General features: G+C 37.2%; 2 protein-coding genes across 2 annotated transcripts in view; both read right to left on the bottom strand.

Annotated features, from left to right (window-relative positions):
- The window catches only part of NFIL3 (nuclear factor, interleukin 3 regulated), a 513,505-nt gene that overhangs the window by 197,637 nt on the left and 291,365 nt on the right, over positions 1-24,503 (bottom strand). The window lies entirely within an intron of this gene.
- On the bottom strand, positions 7,901-24,489 carry DIRAS2 (DIRAS family GTPase 2). Its single transcript, XM_071731006.1, has 2 exons — positions 24,147-24,489; positions 7,901-11,938 (listed from the first exon to the last, which is right to left on the bottom strand). Exon 2 carries the CDS (start codon positions 11,897-11,899, stop codon positions 11,300-11,302), a length of 600 nt encoding a protein of 199 aa, XP_071587107.1. The 5' UTR covers positions 11,900-11,938; positions 24,147-24,489; the 3' UTR covers positions 7,901-11,299.

Below are 24,503 nucleotides of genomic sequence, written 5' to 3'. Positions count from 1 at the left end.
AAGAGTCTTAATCTAGTCCATGAATTAAGTCCATGAATTACCCACTTATCAAAAGAGCTTTAGATTTTATAATATTTCAAAGAGATTTTTAGGCACTAGGGAGGAAACCTATTATAAACAAGATCTCATGATTCACATCGAAAAAGACTGTTTTATAGCACATCCATGAGTGCTACCTCTTTGTAAGATGGTTAATTTTAATTTCTCTTTCTCATATGAAATATTAATACTTTAAAAAGTGTTTTTTCTTTCTCTTGTTTTCACTGGAAGCCTGGAGACATCAAGACAGAAAACGGAAACAAAATTAATCTGAAATCCACTGCTATCTTCATGCTGGTCTTTTAGAACTGAAATAAAATGAACTCATGTTTTTATACCTTACTAGGTTTTGGAAATGAAGTTAATATTGAAATCATCAGTAATTACTGTTTGTATAAATAACTTAGCAGGAGAAAAGAGGCTTCTGCCTAACAAAATAAGGAAAGGCATTTCTTTTCTTTTTGTTGCAGATACCAAGTGAGTTTTAGAATGAGAAAGTAGGCTGCTGCCTACTTTCATTCTCACTTTGGCAGGTCATTTAGTTTCTTTTATTTTGCTTGAGTAAGATTGACAAGACTAAGCTCTCTGCTGTTCATCATGTGTAGTAACGTTTTAATACTGAAATCTAGGTCAGCTAAATAAATAGTGACTCTGAAACTCTGGGAGTAATTTCTGATGTAACATTTCTTCTTTTTGCAGTGACTTCTTGCCTCTTATGCCTGTTAGGGTTGACAGAATAGACGCTGAGAATGCATAACTTACTATTAGTTACTACAGATCTACAAATGCAATTTTATAGTTTTGGAAGTCATTGAAAGTGTTAGAAAATTTTTAGTGTTTCTCTTAACATCATCAACTTTAACTTTGCCATCTCTTTGCCATAATTTCTGGTTTTCTGACACTGAATTTTCACAGTCAAGTATGTTTTTATTTAGAATTATCTCTTTGAATGAAACAATAAATGATCAAAATAAATGAAGCAAATTTTTAAATCTGGGATGCAGCTCAATTGGCTGTTGCAACATATTTTACCAGTTGTAGCTAAATGGAAAATAAAATCACCATATTTTTTGAAAAAGGACAAATTAATCCAGATCCCTTTTGTTAAAACATTTGAGATGACATTTTACATGCTTGACAGACAGCTGTTGGAACTTCTATTTTCTAATGAATTTTTGATTCATGTCATTACTGTATCTCTCACTGGATATATGTCTCTGTTAATCTAATTTACTATGGTAAAAGTTACTATAGTAAAGTTTTTTGATCTCTAAAGCCTGAGAACACTAACTAGGATAGCTGCTACAGGATATGCCACAGATAGATTTTTACATTCTCTGTCTTGCTGAATTGTGAGGGATGTAGAATGCCTCTACAGCATTTTTTCAGTGCAGATTAAGCAGAAGACACCTTCCCTTCCCCTGGTGTCCCAAGGTACTAAGGGTTTTTTTATGCATGTAGGTGACAGTGAATCCTGATTTTCAGTAGGAAAAATGTGCACAGCATTTTTCTGTGAAGCATTGTCTTACTTGCTAGGTAAGGAGTAGAAATAGAGCAAGCCTGTTAATTTACAGTGAGTTTCTATGGGACGGCATTATCTCATACAAATGGCTACCTGGCTTTTGGGTCTTAATACCTTCATCTATTTTCCTTTCATTCTTCTTCAATATTAATGTACATTCAGTATTTTATTTCTTCTACAATTTTTACTGTGAAGTTTAATTAACTCACCTTTTAGATTGAAAATGCTATTTAACGCAAGGGACTTCTTTTTAAATTCCTGGGTAAGATTTACTGATTACTCACAGCAACGCTCAGACAGGCTGTCATAGAAATAGATCCATCTCTGAGTGGGAGGAATATAGTTTTACCTTTGGATATGTTCTACTTAGATTTTCTGATACTCAAGACAGTGGGGAACCTAGTGCCAAAAGCATATAGATGAATGATTGTTTGGCTCTTGTGCAAGTAGATCTTGCTTGCTTTGCAATATGAGCATGTAAAGTAGAAGATTCGTAAAACGCATACAACCCTGCTTATGTGTGTACAATGTTGAAGTCCTAGTGTGCTTTTGGAGTAATGTCCTAGCTTCTGATATACTATGTAAGGCTCAGTTAGTTTTTCACGAGGAAAAAGCCCAGCATCTATTCTGATTGGTTTGGGTTTTTTTCTAGCTAATGAAACCAGAGCCTCACCTTAGCTGGACAAGAAGGTACTATTTACTTTGGTGTTCTAAAAATCCTGCTATCTGCTCCATTTCAGAAACAGATTTAATCAGTATACGCCACAGCAGCCTTTCACTATGTTGGTGTGGGAATGCTGATTATCTAAAAATATCCCCCTGAAGTCAATACTGCCCTGCTATAAGGACTTGATGGCAGATGAAGCATGCTAACTCAGCTCTGTGTACCTCCTGCTCTCCTGGTAAACAGCATAATTAATGTGTATAATTCAAATGAGCTTAATCCTAAAGGATAGCATAAAGTGACTCCTACAAAGCCAGCAAGTCGTGATCAGGCTTTATGTAAGTGCTAAGAATCGCTGCTTTTATATTTCAATGAGCATAAATCTTTCATAAGGGAGGAACTAGCAGTACTTTGGAATAGGCATAAAGCAACAACTTCAATGCATATTTGATGCTTGTTGCACTCTCACAGTTTCCTTCATAAATATTTTGGTTTAATCTCTGACGATTTCGCCACATACTGTTCAGAAGTGTGGCCATACAAACTGACCTGAGTAAAAAGCAGTGATGTACCTGTGTGCACCTGCATTGTCATCTGGTACTATGAAATAAGATCAGTAGCATTTTGTCTTGAAAGTTGCTGAATCCTAAATAAATAAAGTATACTCAAGCACAAATTCTCAAAAACTTGATTCAGACACATATTTCAGGATTTGTAGCAGCTGTACCACTTTAAAGCACATTCCAAATCAACTGACATTTCACAGAATTTCATTGGGAAATGACAACATCACTCACTTTATAGAACCAACTCCCAGTGAACAACTCGAGATCTTGACACAGACCAAGACAAAATTGAGATTCCCCACCCTTTTTTCCTTTTTTCCTGGCATTCACTTGGCCCTCTCCCCTAAATGGAGATTTGCAATCACTGCCACAGGCTCTGTAACACAACATGTGTTTCATGATGTAAAGAATAGTCCACTGACGCTGTCAGGAACCGTTTATTTTTTTAACTTGTTTTTTTTGTTTGTTTTTTTTTTCTTTTGTTTTCCTCTGTGCACGAAACAGTATCAGCAAGAGAGTAGCAAACACTCCTTGATGTTTCTGAATTTTGTGTTACACCTCATAATGGCAAAGTAAACAAAAATCATGGTGGGAAAGGAATACCTGAACCACTGAGCTAGTTGTGAATAGAATGTCATTAAGGTTTAAGGGTCCTAGACCAGATTTTCAGAGGAATGTGATTATATTTCTTAATATCTAAGGTGAGACTAGGTACTTAGGAAAAAAAAAATTCACAACTTTAAAAGGGTAGAAAAAAATGGGAAAAGGCACTATGAAGAAAAAAATACAAGGAATAGGGTGCTGAATTCTAAGAGCAGAAGTACTGAGAAATTATGTATCTAACTGGTGTGTCTAAACTAACTGAAACTGGTATGTCTAAACCAATCTGTATTGGTATGTCTAATTTTGAGAAGTAGTGCATGCTTTTCTTAGAAAATTACTTATTCTACTGGTAACTCTATGAAATGGAGTACACTACTTTGTGAAAAACTGTGCTGTATATTCTGTTCTGTATAGTCTAAAATGTTTCAAGGGTATTGTATGTGATAGCTGATGTAGAGACACTTAGCAAAGTGAGTGTTTCATCAAATGAAATAATCAGGAACATTTATACTATCCTAGGGTAACCTGATATTTCTATCACCCACTTACTCCTATGTATTTAGTGAGGAGATGAGAAGAAACAATAAAACGGATATGTATATGTCTTGAATGCTTCCCTTGACAGATTTTTTTTTTTTTAATTACATTCTTCCAAATTTATTTTTTCTGTTTTATTTTTGTCAAAGTGTTTGACACTGTCTCACATAACATTCTGAACTCCAGACTGGAACAACAGAGATTGAATGAATGGACCACTCATTGGTTAAGGAACTGACTGGATGGTCACAGCCAAAGTGCTGTCATCAGTAGCTCAGTGTTCAAAAGGAGATGTGTGATGAGTGGAGTTCCTCAAGGGTCAGAACTCAGATCAGTGCTGTTTAACATCTTTGTTGGCGACATGGACAGTGGAATCAAGTGCACCCTCAGCAAGTTTGCAGATGACACCAAATTGTGTGGTGAATTCAACACACTGGAGGGACGAAGGGATGCCACCCAGAGTGACCTTGACAGGCTTGAGAAGTGGACTCATGCAAACTGCATGAAGTTCAACAAAGCCAAGTGCAAGGTTCTGCACCTGGGTCAAGGCAATCCCATGGATGAATACAGGTTGAGGACAACCCTGAGGTGAAGGACTTGGGGATGGTGGTGGGCCAGATGCTTAACACAAGCTGTCAGTGTGTGCCTGCAGTCCAGAAAGGCAACCATGTCCTTGGGTGTATCAAAAGAAACACAGACAGATGGCCAAGGAAGCTGATTCTGCCTCTCTACTCTGCTTGTGAGACCCCACCTGGAGTGCTGTGTCCAGTTCTGGAGTCCCCAGCAAAAGAAGGACATAGAGCTCCTGGAACATGTCCAGAGGAGAACATGTCCAGAACTAAAATGATAAGAGGACTGAAGCATTTCCCCAATGAAAACAGAATCACAAAATCACAGAATGTCAGGGGTTGGAAGGGAAGAAAATCTCTGAATATCACCAAGTCCAACCCTCCTGCCAGAGCAGGACCAATACCAGGGAAGGTCACTCAGAAATTGCATCCAGATGGGTCTTGAAAATCTCCAGAGAAGGAGACACCACAATCAGGTTCAGGAGCCTGTTCCAGGGCTCTGTAACCCCCACAGTTAAAAATTTCTTCCTCCTGTTGAGGTGGAATTGAATTCATTGCCCCTCATCCTACTACAGGGCTCAAGTGAGAGGAGGTTGCTCCTTCCTTCTTGATGCCCAGCCCTCATATATTTATACACACTATTTAGATCCCCTCTCAGTCTTCTCTTCCCCAGCCTAAAAAGCCCCAGGTCTCTCAGCCTTTCTTCATAAGGCTGGTGTTCCTGTTCCTTAATAATCTTCATAGCCCTCTGTTGCACTCTCTCAAGTAAATCTCTGTCCTTGAACTGGAGATCCCAGAACTGGATACAGTTCACTAGGTAAGGTCTCACTAGGGGATAGTATTTTAGTAAGAACAGTGGTAAGTTCATGTAAAATCTATGGATTCCCATGATTTGCCCTCCTCTTCCCCTGCTCTCTAAATCCATTTTTCCTGTATCTTTGTTACAATACTTCAGCTGTGCAGGGGACAGGTTGTGGTTCACAGGTAAAATCTAGAATTAAATTATACGCTTAAGCATAGAGTGCCACTGTATTGTGATTTTATGAGTTCCTAATCTTGAATAAATTATTAATTAGGCTCACAGTCTGTTATTAAGGATCAAGCTGACCAGCAATAGAACTGCCAAAATAGAAAGGGGGAGTATCAGAAGCAAAAAGGATCTTTGCAACAGCACTGAGCAAAACCTTCTATGAAGCAGATTTATGTTAGAGTAATTGGCAACTCAGTGCTCTCCCCTTCTCTCTCCGAAAGCTAATGAAAATTACTCTTCTCCTCTTATAGAGGGAAAAAATATTTATCCCTTATGGAAAAACATGTCACTGGCTCTTCTCCCAGGTAAATAATGACAGGGGTAGAGGAAATGGCCTGAAGTTGTGCCATGGGAGGCTCAGGCTAAACATTAGGAAGAATTTCTTTACTGAAATAGTCACCCACTGGAATGGGCCACCCAGGGTGGAAAAACCATCCCTGGAAGTATTTTTAAAAACACCCATGTAAATACGGCACTTCAGGACATGCTCTAGTGAGCATGGTATTTTTTCTGAGTTGACAGATGAATTATGTAATCTTAGAGATCTTTGCCAACTGTGGCAATTCTGTTATTATTTATTTCCTGCTTTGTATACTGAACTTAATGTAAATATAGTGTCAGTTTCCATGCAACAGACACTGTTATCTACAGCTTTCAGAACATCAAGATACACTTGCAGAATCCATTGTGGGCCATTTCTTGACATCTGAATGAGGAATAAATACGTTTAACTGAACAACAAATGCTCCTTTGCACTTCAGTTCCATTCTGATTTTCAATAGCTCCATTATGACTCATTGTAAAAAGTAGTGTTTGACCAAGGTAAACGATATGAAACAGAAGAGGCTTTATGGTTTTTTCTTAAACTCCACATTTCTCTGGTTAATTTAGAGAAGTCTACAGCCTTCACAAGGAACATCCAGGTGCATACTTACAATGGCCCCCAAGTTCTGCTCTTCCTCTCTTTGCAGTGTCAGTGGGCTTTAGGCACCATTGACTGCATGAAATAAACTTGTGAATTAATTATAAAATGTTCCTTTAAGGTGAGTGAGATATACCAGTTAAAATGCTGGTTAAAATACCTGTGAACTAAATGTGAGAAGTATGCATTCAAAACACTGAATGATGCTATGTCAAGGAAAATATTTTTCAGTAGGAAAGTCAATGACCAAAAAATTTAGAGGGAGAAAAATTTTGTTATGCTTGTGGTGTTTCTGTGTAATATGATAGGGAAAACATCCATAAAATAGTTACTGACTATGTTGTGTAAATGCCAGGACACTGACTTGGAAGAGCCACTATTCCACATTAGGCTGTGTCAGAATCATAACCAAGCATAATGATGGTGTGATGGAAGACAAAAATTAATAGAAATTGTTACAAGTTTAGAGGGGTCTTGTACTAAAAAAAAAAAAAAAAAAAAAAAAAAAAAAAAAGCACTGTGGACTGTGGAGTGCCATGTCCAATTACTTTACAGTGATGAGACATTTACATTCAATACTCAGTATTTCACCACTGGTTCAAATGCCTACAAATGTCCCTAAGTGTTCGAGCTTGTTTGCTGTTCCCTTCTTTGCCTGAGTTCCCTTCTTTGCCTACATTAAAAAAAATATTATTTAACTGGACAGCTGTGACCATATCTTCTGAATTACAAGAAATGTGAAAGTATTACATTTGAAATTTTTTGCACTCGTTGGTTAGATAATATGCAGAAGTAGGAAATTTCACAAAAATACCAGGAATTTGGTAGGAGGAATAGCAAGATCGATATAGTTAAGTTTCAAATCTGCATAAACAAAAAGCTTTAGCTGTCATTATTTTCAGGTTTCCACAGATGGGGCATCTACCACCTCTCTGGCCTACCGGTTCACCATCCTCATCATAAAAAAATAATAAGTCTTTTTATCTAGTCTGAGTCTACCCTCTTTTAATTTAAGACAATTACCCCTTGCTCTATCACTACAGGCCCTGCTAAAAAGCTTGTTCCCATCTTTCTTTTAGGCCCCCTTAAGGTATTGTAGAAGGCTAAAATGTCTCCCTGGAACCCCCTCTTCTCCAGGCTGAACAGCTCCAACTCTCTCATCTTGTCTTTGCAGGAGGGATGTTCCACCCCTCTGATCATTTTTGTGGCCCTCCTCTGGATCCACTCTAACATCTCCATGTCTTTCCTGTTCTGAGGACTCCAAACCTGGATACAGTACTCCAGGTCAGGTTTCAGAAGAGTGGAGAAGTGGTGAGTGTAAGAACATAATATGTAAAAATTTGTTTTAGTTTAGAGAACTGAGAACTGCATTTAACACATTAAAAAAAAACCCAAAACCAAAACATACTTAGTATACCTACAAAATAAACACAATACAGGCACCAACAAAAGTTCTTCCAAACTTGTGTTTCCATTTAAACTTTATTGTGCATGTTCAAAACATTGCTGGAAACATAGAAACGTGTAGGCACAAATTATTTCATTTGAATCTTTGAATAAAATATTTGCTAATTAAATCAAAGCAACATATGTTCTATGTTTCTATATTTTCAACTATATATCATAATGTTTTGTATATACATATAAAAGTCATGCTGTAAAGAGTAATTTTGACATGGTTCTTGGTGATAAAATCCACTGTAGATCCTACATGGTTTAAATTTTTCTAATTTTAAACTTACAGTTTATAGAGTTTTTATACTGATATAACATTCCCAAGCAAAACACAAAATGCAATAAAACTGTATTTTTTCTTTATTTACCTGTTATTTCCCTATATTAAAAATAATTTTATAAATAATAGCAAAACAAGTATTTTGAAAGAGCTCACAAGTATGCAAGATATGTGAAATCTAATAGTATGAACTAGGATGACAATACAAAGTTACAAAATACATTGTCTTTCCAGTCTGTGGCCATGAGTAATATTGCTTCTCTACTTCTTCACTGGACTTTTTTTAATACCTGAAATTCCACAAAATAATTCATGGCTTACTATGTAGCAGATGAGGAATCAGCTAGGAATTAAAGGAAATGTTCCTCAAACCTAACAACCTCAACCAACAAGCAGTTACTTTTTTAATTTCTACCTTTCCCACACAATTATTTTTTCTTGTGGCACATTCCAAAAAAAGACCAGGGCCAAACTTCGACCTGTATATACTTGCAGTCATAACCTATTGAGTCTAATTCAGTTCCCCTGTATTCTATTTCTGAGAGATTCTTTACTGTGTAAATAATTCCTCTGGTTAAAGGAATAGTGTTTAAAGGAACTTTGTCTTTATATGGCCCTTTTTCTTTGAGTTTCTATCATTATTCCATCCTGTCTGCTTAGGCATGTTAGCATTAGTGGAAAACCTCTGTACTGCTGACCTCCTTTTGTGACTTATTACTCCTTAAATGTGATTATTTTTTGATTTTCCAGTTTCATTAGTGGAATCCAGTGCAAGGATGCAAGGATGAGTACTAGTAAGCTTTCAAAAAAAGTAGGTGTAAAAACATTTATAAAAGTCTTACTAAATGTAGTGCTTTTGAAAATTTTGCATCCCTGATCTGGAATACTGTTCCACCTGTTGGCAGACTGACAAAAAAAATAATAATAAAAAAATTCTCTTAGCTGTATAAGCAATGTCAGGTTTCTTCATGTGTTTTAGAAACTGTTTCAGAATATGAAAAGCCAGTCTGATTAAGCAGAGTGCACACTAGACTGGGTCTGAAGAGATTTGCTTTTGTTCCTGAGTCTGCCACTCGCCTAATGTGGAACCTACGTGCAGCTGCTTCCTTATTTCGTGCCTGTTTCACCACTGAGGAAGTTAAGATAATGAAGCTGACCTTTTTGTGAAGTGCTTTGAGATTTACAGAGAAAAAGCATCATGTAAGAGCCAGGAGAGCTTTTTCATGCTCTTCAGTTTTCTCTTCTAATGCAATGAAGTAAGCATACAAAATTTAGTATTCTTGTAAATCATCAGGAGTTTTACGCTGTATTTTAATAGTGCCAAAACTCCTTCTGAGTGAATGGCAGAATTTGTGTTCCTTTTAAGACAGTGCTAATAGATATTCTTGCTCAAAAAATATACCATTACCTGACCTCTGAAATGCCTCTTTTGTTTTGGAGGTCTAAAGTAAGCAAGCAATACTTCAGAGAAACAAAGTAACAACGTTTAATGTCAATACTGCATTTAAACAGCTCCTCTAAGATATTTACAATGCAACAGCATGCATTATCAAAAACACTAGTACTTGATTGCATTTTCCCCTAATGTGAAATGGCATAAACATTTACGAAAAATATGGTGGTTTGTTTCTATTATTTCAAAGTAATTCCTATGGTGCAAATTGTATCTTATAGAATTTTGATGTATCCCTTAAAAAATGTGCTGCTTTTATCTTAGATGGTCTTTGTCATCAGCAGGATGCATACTTTACTCATTCATGCTAGTTTTTAGAAAATCTTTGGAGAGAGATCCATAAAAGCTCACATTTTGTACACTTTTTCACCTTCCAAAGGTGAAAGTAATTTCCCTTCACAGAGTGGTTTAAAATATTTCGTTTCTGTTCTGAGTTATGTAGTGCATCATAATGCAGTACTAACTGTAACTCTTAATATGTCAAATCCTGTACTACTTACTCCAGAAAATCTTCAGTTAGAGATTTCTGTGGACCTGAACTCCAGGTATAGTATTTGAATCTATGAAGAGTCACAGCAGTTCAAACCATGAGTTTAAATGGCTAATATAAAACCCTACAAGCAATCTAAAGGCAATGTATCTAGTAGGGCATAAATGCAAAACCATTCTAATTGGAACACAGTACTGTAAAGAAGTTTCACTCAGCTAACCTGGAAATTTGAATCAAAACTTTGTATACTACACTAACCCCTCTTCAAGTATACCACCAGTTCAACAGACTTGTCTTTCACTCACTAATTGCGTCATGTGATCATTTAACCATCCACAGCATTTGAAATGAGCCTTTTCTAAAAAGGCTTTTGTAGGGGACTGCCTAGCCAGTCCTCCATAATAAAGCTTCTGTTTGTGTACGTTCACTATATTTATGCAGTCTGGCATATTCCACAGGCAATGTCTGCTGTTCCGAGATATTCTCACTGGGGTGAGAAGTGTCTTGAAGGAATAGGTCCAGAAAAGAAGATCATCTCCATTTCTCCCACACAGAGCTGTGTTTTATTCATTCTTCAGTCCAAATACTAGAAACAAATCTCATGCTGGGGGGTAGACAGAATATATGTTTTATCTCTGCTATGTCTTGTATCTCTGCTACTCCCACACTTCCTTTTAATGTGAAGTAGTTAATTTATTTGGGAGATCCAAGACTACCTTATGCACACTGCCTCACTAGTTAAAATGAAAATTCCACAGAACTGTTTGTCAACAGCATTCCTAAAAGATGTGATAATACCACCCAGCATATATTTATATGTTCGAGGTTTCTTCATGGCCATTTCTTCGTTTATCTTCAAACATTATGCATTGCTTTCTCTTGCAGTTGTGTGCAAACATAAAAAAATATGAAGTTGACTTTCTAAATCTTTCACACTACATCTTTCTTTTGCTTCCTTTTTTTTTTTTTTTTCACTTAAAAGAGTTCAAGATTTTTGAATTGTGGGCTTTTTTACAGTAACTGCAGTAAAATTTTTTTCATATTCCAAATATTTCTTTTAACACAGATATTAATAAATTGGGTCTTGCATGGGTTTTTGCTGTCTATAGGTTTTACGTGGGTATTGGCAGACAGGTGAGACTGCATGACTGATTCCTGATAGTGCAATTTTACATCATCACACATTTGCCTTTAAGTTTCTCTTTCCTTTTCTGCTGCTTGCTTTTTTTGCCATCAATCTGCAGACTCACAGTCCTGCGTTTCTCTAGGTTTAGCAGTTCTTGGAATAACTCTTTCACGTTGTGGTTCAGCTTGGCAGAGGTCTCCATGAAGGCACATTTCCACTTCTTAGCCATGGCTTCTCCTTCACTGCTTTCCACCTCCCGATTTTGGCTCTCGTCATTTTTGTTCCCCACCAGCATTATTGGAATGCTTTCGACATCTCCCTTAATCTGACATATTTGCTCATAGATTGGTTTGAGTTCTTCCAAGGACTGTCGGCTGGTGATAGAGTAAACCAAAATGAAAGCATGTCCTTTAGAAATAGAAAGACGTTGCATGGCTGGGAATTGATGGCTCCCTGTAGTGTCAGTTATCTGCAAAGTGCATATACTCTTATCACAGCTGATCACCTGACGATAGGTGTCTTCAATGGTAGGGATGTAGACCTCTCTGAAAGTGCCCTTCACAAATCTCAAGACCAAAGAACTTTTGCCCACTCCTCCAGCTCCAAACACAACAACCCTGTAATCATTGCTTTGCTCAGGCATGTTTCTCAGTGTGTTTGTTGCTCAGCTACAGGGGAAAATCTAGGAAGGAAAATAAAAAAAAAACAATACAGGCATTAACAGAGGCTGATGCGAAGAGTGTACTATGTGATATCTTTCTCAATGAGAGAAATTAATGTGATGTAAGTGATGGCAGAACTCCTGTAATAACTTAAGCAGATTTGCAATGGGTTGCTCCAGGTTTTATTCTAGTAGTAAATTCAGGATTTGCAATCCAGCCTGGACTGGTAACAAAAGGACATCTCCATCACTTCACGACTTAGTTTAAATAAACATTGTGATTTAAGGACATTTCCTATTGGACTAATAACCCCAGAAATAAAAATATACAATTGAGAAGGAGTTTTCATTAGGTCCAAGGCCCAGTCTGTCGAAACAGAATTACTCTTCTACCTCTAAAGCAAGTCTCAAATCATTGTTGAAACACACCAGTATACATATGTGGGATAGTAAAATAGTCTAAACTGGCCACCTCTTCAGTAGTTATGGAATTTATCTCCACCATGAGTAGGTAGTGCTCCTAACTGACATCTAGCATGTATTTGTAGATTATTCAGCAATACTACCAAGTTTACTTGTTTCTAAGTCTTCAGGAACATATATCCCACTTCCATATGTTTTCCTACTTCAATTTTGGGTCAAATAGTACAATTTGGTAAACTGACATCAGTTTGCCTTTTCTTTCTAATCTTCATTTCACTGCAGATTAGATCTGAGTGGAGACATGCTACAGTTATCAGAAAGGTTGCACGGAAAAATTCACAACATTTTTAAGCATCTTATATTGTCAAGCCTGGCAAATGCCTATGTCAAAAGTCACAAAACCCTGTGATCCCTGAAATCAGTTCCTGTTTTTAAAAAATCTGCCTTTAAGTAGGACCAGAAATACTGTTGTCATTATTAAATAACAGAAATGGTAAAGATTTCAGAGTTGCAAGCTGCAATTGTTTTAGAATTTACTGAAATATATGTGAAAATTAAGTTGTCCTGCCTTCACTAATAGCTCATTAGGTACACCTTTCTTTTTATATTCAATGAACATTAAGCACATAAACACTAAAAAAAAAAGAACCCTGAAAACTGAAGAGGGCCTAGGGTATTGTTTGTTTTCTGAGCAAAGCTATATAGATAAAAAATATGTGTGTAACAAATGGCAAAATTTACTGTACCAGTATTTTTCTCATTAAAATGGACTGATCTAACAAGGAATCTTGCCCAAGTGCCCTAAGAGCACCAGGTTATTGAACTTGCCTATTTCAGTTTTTACCTTGTTGGTAGCTAATCTAGAGCAACTCAAAAGGCTTCCTGACTGATAAAAGAGCCTTCAAGCTGTTTCTTCAGTGGAGCAGAAGAAGTGATTGCACTGAGGGGCAGGATTTCAAGTCTTTACCTGTGTAGCACTGGGAGAATAGCAGAGATGCTGTAGAGGTATGGATGTGAATGGACCCCCCCAGGACCTTTTCCCATTTACTAACTCACACTAAACTTTGGGCCCCTGTGTCTTTAATGCTGTTGCTGTCTTCACTTATTTAGATTAAAGCTATCGCTACCCATGCTGCATTAACGTCTTCATTTTGCCATTCAGGCATACCCTGATCTTTTTATTCTTCTTTTCCAGAGCATGCTATTCTGCTATAGTTCTAACTTAAGCTGGAAACATCTATCTTTACTTAATGTGTTGGATGAAGGAGTTGTACTTATTCATATGTCACAACACAGGCAAAATAACCAATGCAGCCGGGGATGCTGATCCTGAGGTTAAGTGGAGAGCTGTCACAGCTCTGCCTACCCAGCCTGGCTTCAGGCAGAAGGCAATTTCACTGCCTTACATTTCTCCTACAGTGCAGTCACTGTCCCCCTCAGAGACCTGTTTAAATATAGCAAACGTTGACAAGTAAGATTGTTCAGCCTTAGGCACTGAAGCAAAACTGTTTCTCTCTGACAGAGAATTCAAGGAATATTAATTTAGATGTCAGAAAAGAGTGCCGTGTGTATTTATATAAGAGAGAAACCTCTGAGAAACAAGGGAAATGGGTGAGCAGCTCACACTGTTGAGAAAACAAACAAAACCAAAGTAGCTATCAAGAAATGAGAACAGAGGTAGCTGGTAGGACACTGTTCCACTGAAAACAAACTTGTACCTAAGAGCTGCATACATGCAAAATCAGAACAGTCACAGAGCTTAGAGTCATGCATAGAATGAGCTGCCATGAGTATTATAATTTGATAATTTTTGTGAGCAAAAGACAAGAGAGAAAAGCATGTCTATTTCACCTCAGAAGCAGCTGAAGCATTGCACTATCAGCTAACACAGTCCAGGAAGTAGGGAATGAGAAAAAAAAATGCACTGTGAAAATTTTTAATATGAAAATTTAGTATGAATACAGAGTAGAGAAAAAAATTTTAAAAGCTAGCAGAGTATACTCCTGACACATTAAACTTCACAATTTAAGCATACTCAGAAATCTCAAAAAACCCTGTCACATATGGTTGCCCAAAAATCAGAACAAATGGAAATGTAGCACCTAATGGCATGAAAAAGCTTCTAAGTGAATCTGAAATGGCATAGTAACAGTCCTCAAATGCACAGCAATGTTTAGAAGAGGAAGAATTCCATATTAATGGAAAAAATAGTTAATATCAGGCTTACATTATAGCAGAAATCCCCCGTTAGACAACGGGAAAATTTTACAGTGGTAAAAAGAACATATTGATTGCTTAGGTAGATTTTTCAGATTGCCCTTAGAAACGACCATAGAAATGATCAAAGAATCACAGGTTAATTCAGGCTGGAAGGGATTTGAAGAGGTCTCTGGTCAAGCCTTTTGAGACCATGAGACCATGAGCCATGAGACCAGAAAATGTTGTTCTGTCCTGCTGGGGTCTCAAAAGCTCCAAGGTTTTCCTTGGCCTCTCTGAGCAACCTGTGAAATTACCTTCAGTGCAATTTGGTTTTCTCCCTTATATCTAGTCTGAACCACTTATGTTTCAACTCATACCTGTTCTCTCCTCCTCCCACCATCCATGGCTGTGAAGAGTTTCACTCCATCTTCTCAATGGCTTTCCTGTAGGTTTTTGGGGGGCTGCTCATTAGTGCCCCTTGAGTTATGTGTTCTCCAAGCAGACCAGAGCACTGGTGCCTCAGCCTGCAGGGTGAGACAGTGCTGCAGCCTATGTGAAAATGGTGCCCATCTGAACTCGCTCCATTGCACTCTGCATTTCCTCTCCTGGGGGTGCAGAAGTCAGACCAACTGCGTAACTACTGTCTCATTGAGTGCTGAGCAGAGGAGGAGGATTATCTCCTCCCTTGACCAACTGGCCCTGCTCTTCAGCTTTATTACAGCTAGGGACACTGCTGGCCATGCCACCTTGCTGCTCCCATGGCCCCAGTGCCTTCTCCAGAGAGCTGCTCTCCAGCCTGGGGTTCTGCAAAGAAGCAGTGAACACACACCATCCTAAGTGACTGCTTATTTTGCCCCACATGCAAGTCTGTCAGTTCCAAAGATCCTCAGTTTTACCAAGACAAACAGTAGAGATTTTTTTTTTTCCATCTTACTTAGCAGCTGGGAGTCAACAAAATCCAAAGGCCATATGAGGATTTTTCATCCCACTGGAGAAAGGCTTCCTTGAGTAGTTTTTAGCCTGTGATTACGTTTTCCGTGTGGACATGGACAAAGATTATCCTGTGGTGACTACAATTCTGTGTGACTGTGGTACACCTGCACCCAGTTGTGTATTTGTTTAAGCTTTTCATGCTGCCCTATTAGAGCAAAACTAACATGAAAGAAAAACTAACATGAAAGAAGTCTGACTTTTCAGATGTACAGTATCAACTCTGATTCACACTTCTAGAACCTATCTGTTTCATAATATACACAGAAAACAGCAGTTTCTTTTTACACTTTAGAACTGACAGAACTGGAGTCTCTGTGTAATAAAGCCTCATTTACTGCCTTTGCTACTTTCACATCAGCGAAAATTTACTATCATCCTTTAAGGTGTCAAGGTTAACAAAACTATCCTCACTTAAAAAGGCAAGCACTTTTTGTAACATAGAATCAGAGTTACTGAGGAAAAGACCTTGAAGACCATCAAGTCCAACTGCTAATCTAGCATACTGCCAAGTCCACTGCTAAACCCTATTCCTGAGTACCTTATCCGAATGTCTTTTAAATATCGCCTCAACCAATTCCCTGGGCTGCATCATAATGTTTCATAACCCAGTAAATTTTTTGTAGTATCTAATCTAAACCTCGCTTATCCTGACATGAGGTTATTTCCTCTTGTTCTATTGTGTACTGCATAAGTCTATACCCTTCATTTTTTATTTATTTGGTTGCAAAATTCAGCAAATTGGTGATTCTTCACATACCTCTGCTGTTTTAGATCTGTTTTCTTCACGTGCTCCATTAGCACAAGACTCAAATTGCTCTGGCTTAGCAGCTGCAGGTTAGCTTGACAGGCTATATTTACTGGAACAAAAGGCTACCTCCAGTTCAAACTGAACTACAGATGTTTATGCTGGTCTGCGTTCTTTCTCTGGATAATTCTGACACATCAGGTAAATAAACTGAGGGGTTTCTCTAACAGGGTAAAGTTTAAAAGATTGAATAGTTTTGACATAAAATCTGCTGTTTTCTTTAATAATGATAACAAAACTGTGTTTAAAACTGTTTCAATGAAGTACATCACATTAAAAATTATGCACTTGATAGTACAAAATTTTAATGTTCCTTGGGTGACAGATGGGTGCGTTAGCACTTACTAAATTCACGTCACTGATCCTTTATTTAGCCACTGGATTCCCACAGATACCTCCTACCCTTAATTGTTTTTATGGGCTAGTTTTTATATCAATTTTGTTTATATCAATGTATTTATATGATTGGATTTATGACTTGCCTCTTATATTGATATTTAAGCCATTAAAAAATCATACGCAATAACAGGAAAAAAATTTAGGAAGGCTGAAGAGTAACTTCTGAAAATAAATCTACTTGAATATTTAACCTTAACATGATATTAAATTTTCCTCTAATTCTAATGGCTGGTGAGCCCTTCCAGTTTGTACTTAAGAGTAGATGTACTTATAAGTAGGTGTAGAAGAAATCTTGCCACAGGTGCAGTTTGGTTGCAAAATATTTTTCACTATGATTGCACCGTTAGACTTCTATAAAATGTCACAAGTGGGAAATTGCTTCAAAATTTCTTAGCTAGATGGTCTTTTAGGGTAGCATTTAATTTATAAAGCAACCCAATACAACCTCTGTTGCCTGGAGTCAGAGATTTTGATTGCATCTTAACTCCCCTAGTAGTAGAGGTTTTGTGATGTCTCAGATATTAGTCTGATATGCAATATGGGAATTGCCTGATGCTGTGTATTGATTTCCTGAAAGTAGTTTTTTCTCAGGTAAAGTCTTCTCATGCCTGTCACTGATTTTTTTATTTTTATCTAAAGTCTGAGGTGATGCCTCTGTTTATATCACCATTGTTAAAAATTCAATACAGTACAAGAGTTTGCATCAACTTAAGAGTCCATCAAGCTACCCAGTGGTGACACCACTATGCAAAGATGCAATGTCCAAGGTAAGGAATAATACCAAATGCAGTTAAGAATAACACCAAATGTACTTTTAGACATAAGACAGATTTAAACATGGTTTTAAGGTTATTGGCCATTTCACCACATCGAAGGTGGAAAAGGTACACATTATTTACTTAAAGGGGATAAGGTAGTGCTGCAAGGAGTTTTTTCTTGCTTTCCATTATTTATGGCACAGTTCTCAATGAGTATTTTCACCACATCTGTCGATGAATATGGACTTAAAAAACAGCTTTTCCTGCTTCTGGTGTCTTCATGTTTTACTACAGGACTTGCTTTCTCATTTGTTTTCATTGTTTTTCTTTGCTTGCTTTGCTTTGGTCTTTTCAAATCACTGGAAAGTTGGTCATGTTTGAAGACAAAATTATAACAGTTAAAATAGCTTATTAATGCAACATGAAATTATAGTCCAAGTGCAAAGCACTTTTGTTTTTTATTCTTATGCTTAACAAAATGCTATTTGAAATTCCGCTTCTTGATCATCAGTTAGTCTAATCATGACTTTCTGCATAAATGCTGTAGCTGTTCTGATTCATGTCAGCTCTGCCTTTTATTCGAGTGTTGTTCTTGTCATCTTTGCTTACAGAGAAGAATATTTTCCTACTATTAATTTGTGTGTCACTGATATTTCAGCAGTGTTGGCCAGAGATAAGCATCCATTCAAGCTACCTCCTCTTATGCTTTGCACGCTTACATGAAAGAGGAAGATAACTATCCAAGTCATGTCAACATGAGTAGCTACGCATGGATTGACAGTAATAATAGGGGTAATTAAAATTATTCAATGAATTTAGACTAAAACTGCTTCCAGAGTTTGCTTTACCATATAAGAATTTCAGTTTCATATGTTACCGTGACATTATGCCTTTTTTTCAGAATACTTACCTAAATATTAGTGACTTCTTCACACTTGAACTTAAGTCTCTAATTCTTAGCACACGCTATCCAGAGATTGTTGGGATAACAAATATTAGGCTAAATATTATCTATGCATAATTGCTGTAACTTTTTACATTCCTTTACAAGCCAAAAATATAAGGAGGTGTGCTGGATACTTTGGATCATACATTCTCCCTAAAAAACCACCCAACCAACCTAACAACAAAAAACAACAAAAAACACATAAATTCCTGAAATGCAAAAAAACCTGTTCCATGAAATAGTGTGGAGTAGGATTTGAAGACAGCAATATACTGTACTTTGCTCAATAAGTAATAATAATAATAATAATAATAATAATAATAAAGCTTACAGCAGGGGGACAGGTTTATACTTCTGTTTACTGGATTGGCTGATCTTAAAACTAGAAAAGAATTTAATGACTCAGTTACTGCTTAAATATGGGCTTTCTTTTATGCATGCTGAATACTTCATTGACTTAAATGGAGCTACTCTTATATTTGTATATCTATTTAAGCATTTAGGTAAACCACTATACTAATATTTTAAGTATTTATGGTCAAAACTCAGCAAGAAACTACTTAGAAGCTTTTAGGTATGTGCAATTAGGTATTCCTGAATTTGCACATAGAAATAAAAATGTCAATATGACAACGTTGTATTCAACTCCCCGGGGGACTAATTTTTTTGAGTTTTGTTCCCAGATTAACAGGTCCAATAAGGTAATTTTTGCACAGTTCTCAATAGATGTTATTATAGTAAAGCTGAAAAGATCAACTTACAGTGTGGTGTGTTCAACTTTCAACACTTAGGACATTTTGCATTTGCGTAGAGCAGTAGGTTTATTAACTAGAATTTGTCAGCCATAAAAAAGGAGTTTCAGAAAGAGACCTAGTTTGGCCTTTCATCCCCTCTGTTTTTTTTACTCTTTTTGGCAATTAGCTATGACTTTACCATCTGAAGTGAACTGCAGCTTCTCCAGATAGCCACAAGCCAAAATAAATGAGTTTTTATCATGCATCTCATGGGGAAAGGTGTGGCTTTTAAATTTTCCAGAATGAAGAAAGTTAAAAACATGAAAAAGTAAAAAAGCCCAAACCAAGAAGAAAAATTTCGTAAACAGTCCTTCTTGTCTAGAGTCCTCGAATGTTAATTACCATGTATGGTGAGATTCATTATAAAAATCTCACGATCATTATAAAAATCACAATTAAAAAGCATAGGCAAAAAACTACATCCATATATATTCTGTTTATTTACACATAAGAGCCATGTGTTCACGAAGACTGCCTTCCAATTAGCAGAAGACACTGTAAAAAGACCAGTGGCTGTTTTGCCTTCCCACTGCAGCCCTCAGTTCCTTAAGATTAATTTGACGTTATTAGCACAAACAGATTTATTAAAGGCTAAAGGCTTCTGACTTACAAGTATAACACCTTTTGCTGCTACTCCTTGCTGGGCTGGAATGGTAGCTCAATTGCTATCCTGACTACTCGAATACTTCTGATATTCTTCCAGGGCCCCAGTAATAACCCATTGAAAACAATGTAACATCGAGTGAGAACACTAGCATCTGTCTTTCTGTTCCAGCTGTGCGTGTCAAGCCCTCCCAAAACCCTACCTGCAAATATTATACACTCTGCTTTTGTTTTGTTGGACAGTAAGACATAAATAGGTTAATGCAGCAGGCTGCGGGACTCAGAAGGATCCCTGATGAGTACTGGAGTAATGCAATCCCATTGCTGATATGCTTCCAGGCATTAGTAAGAAGGCTGTACTTCCACTGAAGATTTTCTGCAAATCAGAAAGGGCTGATAGGAGTTTCTAAATATTCACAAGGGATTATTTGCTGCCTATGATATGTAATTTATCATAAACTGGTTTGGGAGGAAAAATTTATTTGCATTTCTTCTCACTCTCAAGTGTCTTTTCTTTAAGAATTAAGCTGCATACCTGCACCTCAGGACATTCACAAAACTGAATACTTTCCCTCATAATTTTTTAAATTATTTTTAAACAGAAAAGCGATTTGATACTGAACATCACTGCTTCAGCTTTCAATACTTTCCATTCTGAAGTAAGAAATGTAGGTTTAGTGTGTAGGGTAATTTATTCTCAATTATTGTATTGGTAGCAGTAGAAAAAAATTATAACAAATATATTCTAAATATTAAAAAAAATACTTTCTCAATAACACATGGTACTGTTTTAATGCTGGAGTGAACAAATTGGGTAAACTGTAATGTTTTTAGCTGGGTTTACGCCAATATTTTAGCTACTGATGATAGCTAATATTATTTATATTACTAACTCTTTCAGAATAGGTAAAAGCTCTCAGTCTAGATTTTCAGAGAAGAGTATAAAAATAAATGAAAGAGGGTAAGTCTCCTTAGCTTCAGATTAATTTTAAGTCAGAACTACTGATCCTTGTGGAAAGGAAACATCTAGAGTCTAGGAACTGATTTGTTAATAATCTTGTCATAAATATTGTTGACACTCACTCAGATTCAACTAAAACCAATTCCATTACCTGCAGTCAGGGTGAGGGTGACTGCATTATCCTGTCATAGCATAGTGCAGCCCTACACAGTCAGAGAAATCGAAGAGACTGCTTTAATCTCAGGTAGAAATGTCTACCATTCCATTCAAATTTATTTGCTAAGGAAGAGGTGGTCCTGACCTCGGTGAGTTGAAAAGTGCATTTCTCACAGACTTGGCACACTCATTTTGAAATTTTGCTCATGTTCTTTTGACAATTATTTCAAGAATGATACAGTAATCACTAAATTGTTGTTAAAAGCAAATATTTTTTTTTTTGCAAGAAAGCAAAATAAAATACATTCTCTTTTAATTCATTGTACAATTACAAGTACACTTACATTGTCACAAAGTAGGACTTTTCCACTGCCTCTCTAGCAGTAAGACGAAATAATATAATGTACTGTTTAATTTTAGTACAATAGCAAGTATGCCTCGAAAAAAAATATTCACTGATACTTAAAAACCTTTGTGTGTGAAGTAAAAAAGTAAAAGTTGGAAAATATTTTTTCCTGGTACATCTAAGGAAATTGTTCATTTAAAAGGAAAGTAATATTTCTAATATTATATATTCATGCTTCACTACATTGCCATTTTTTTCTTGTCTAATACTGAAAATTTCTCAGTTTGGCTTAGTAATACAAAGTAATAAGGAGCAAGTAAAAAACATTTGGAATCAGTCCTACAAACCAAAAAAATCTCCCTCAGTGGGTGCTGTTTCAGTGTAAGGATACGAGTGATCTGATACAAACAGTACGAGAGACAGAATATTTAAACACAGATTATTATATACTACCAAAAAAATTACTGAGGTATGGTATGAATCAAAAGCAATTCAGTGTAGTACCTAAAACAAAAGAATAAAAAATCAAAAAACATCAGAGTACAAAAAGAAAGAAGAGAAGAAGAGAATATGGAATTGAATGTGGTACGTCTGTAGGAGCTTCTTTGAACAAGAGTACACTTTGTGCAGGTTAGTAAAACAAGTTTGAGGCAATAGTGCACACTTTGTCATAATGAAGTGAGAGGCTGCTTTTTCACATCATGTTTGGATCTTTAAATGGGGAAGTGTGTTGATTAGCACAAAGGAAAATTACCAGATGATCCTCAAAGGTAATTAGGACCATCACTAGGAACAACTTAAGAAACACCATTATAAGGTTATGTATTATCCACTATTTTTCTTGGTACTGCAGAGACTACAGTACCACTTGGCCAGAAGGAGCAACGCCTCTTAACCATCTGCCAAAGAGCTCTGCTCTGCACTGTGAAAAAAGGGATATTTAGCCTGATGACCATAAGGGCTTTTGTGTCTGTCGGTGTAAACACTAAGTGTGGCACAACCATGGGAAATATGCCTGCATTTAGCTTCATTTAAGTATATTTAAAAGTGTTTTCAAAGACCTTGACCTATTTGCAAGGATTTGCCTTTTTAATGCAGGCAACTTCTAGTGAAAAGAAAGAATGATAATTAGCACTGAAAGAGACCTTCTGGATTATCAAATCAACTTCTTCAAATTTTCAGGCAACCATTTCACAAAATCCCTGCAATCAGGTTCCAGCGGAAAAGCATTTAGAGACTTTTCATTATTACACTTCAATGAGAAGGTACTTTCAGAGCCTTGCTGCTCTAACGGTGTGAAACCTTCCAGCCTATGAGTGTTCATGTCCCTTTTCATAGAATCATTAAGGCTGGAAAAGACCTTGAATATCTATTAATCTTCTCTCTTCCCAGAGATGAAGATAAATAGATGTGCAGTGCAATAATTTCCTCTGTTTCACGAGGCTGTTGATTTGCAGCTGTTTAGCTGAACTTGTTCCACATTTGGACAGTTTTTCATGCAAGAGCCTCAGAAACATGGTGTGAGAGCACAGAAAGAAAAATCCAGGAAATCTGGAGCCACATCACACATCATAGACCCTGAAAGTTGGGCACAGATGGCGTTCTGTGAGAACTGGACACTACTGCATTTTTAGTAAGCACAGCTGGACCCCAGGGGTAACTCTGCAGTACGAGTGAAATCCCAAAAGAACAGGGTGAGGATGGGGGGGGGAGAAGACAAAATACCCCTCTAGCCCACAAGTAGAAACTGTGGTACCTGCGAACTTTTGGCATAAATTAAACTGGAAGTCCTGTCAAATGTATAACAGGAATGGGTTGCAGAAGCAGATTTGTTTATCTGGAAAGGTGTAACAGCAATCAGTTGTCTTGTTTACATGGAAAGGTATGGGAATGCATATATTACATACCTATATATGTGTGCATTTACCAACACGCATATATAATGTATACATACGGATAATGTATAGATATATTAATGTATGACCAAGCTACTCATACAAACGGCGTATTCAGAAAACACACCTTAGGAATCACATAGAGCAACAAATCTTGGTGCTTCATACTGAGCTCACCCAGCTGTGACTGAGTGCTGCAGCATAGAGAGCATCCCACATTTCACGGGGAAGACAGCAAGAGAGGAAGCACTATCACATCTAATTCAGATACTCACAGACACTTGAGAATGGCCTTTTATAACTTTTTTTTCCCATCCAGTTGAGAGGGGCACAACCTACTAAACAAATAAAATATTCCTTCCTGTCAGTGGAATGCTGCAAAGTGGTATTTATTTCAAAGAAAGGAACACCTGGAGTTGTTGCTATACAGACTCAATATTTTTGTATTCTTTCATCACACAAGTTAAAATATAGCTTTCATTTTTAAAAAAATGATCCCTCCTGAAACCACTGCAGTGGCAGTGGTACTAACTAGGGCAAAACTCGGCACCTCAAGTTTTAACAAACGCAGTTTATAAAAAGGGATATAAAGCCTTTACTAGCATCTCAGCACACGAAAAAATTTTGTTTAACTAGTCAAGGTGCTATGACCAGCTTTTTGCTTCCTTGTCAGCCCCATCTTATAGCATGACTTTTTCTGTACATAAGATACATTTATATCAAGTCTTGCTGACATAACTCATGCAAAACTCTATTGACTTCAGTCAGTTTTGACTGAATGAAGACTGTGGATTTTGGCCAAAAGAAATAAATACTTCTAATCTCAATGCAAAGCTCTGGGTATTGGGTTTGTTTTGGGTTTTTTTTGTTGTTGTTGTTGTTTATTTTGTTTTGTTTTGGGTTTTTTTCTGGGGGGGAGGTCATATAGAAAAACAACGGAAAAATAGTTACCTGTATAGGAACAGAAAGCTCCAAATGCTCCTCAGTTTCTGCCTGTCATCACACCAGCTGCTCACTTTCTCTGCCCTGGGTTTCTTCCACCGGAGAGGAGTCCCTGTCGTAACCAGGAGGGCTGCAGCTCCTTCACCTTCTGCCTTCCCTTCAGCCCTGCGGCACCTGCTGATTGGTCCCCTCCTGCTCCGAGGCTCGGTGCTGCAGCAGCTTTCCTCCACCACCACTTTCTCCCCAGTGCCTGGGCCTTGGCTAATGCTTTTGCTGGCTTGGCTGCAGCCTCTCTCGTTCTTTCTGCTGCGGGTGCTGCTGCCTGAATGGCGACTGCAAAACTCATCGAGGCTTTTAACTGCCACC

This window comes from Heliangelus exortis, chromosome Z, assembly GCF_036169615.1.
Source record: "Heliangelus exortis chromosome Z, bHelExo1.hap1, whole genome shotgun sequence".
Taxonomy (NCBI): Eukaryota; Metazoa; Chordata; class Aves; order Apodiformes; family Trochilidae; genus Heliangelus; species Heliangelus exortis.
This window is presented reverse-complemented; position numbering and strand designations above follow the sequence as displayed.

Bases quoted from the DNA above. Each gene is read 5' to 3' on its own strand.
- DIRAS2 (XM_071731006.1), bottom strand. From the start codon at position 11,899: ATGCCTGAGCAAAGCAATGATTACAGGGTTGTTGTGTTTGGAGCTGGA.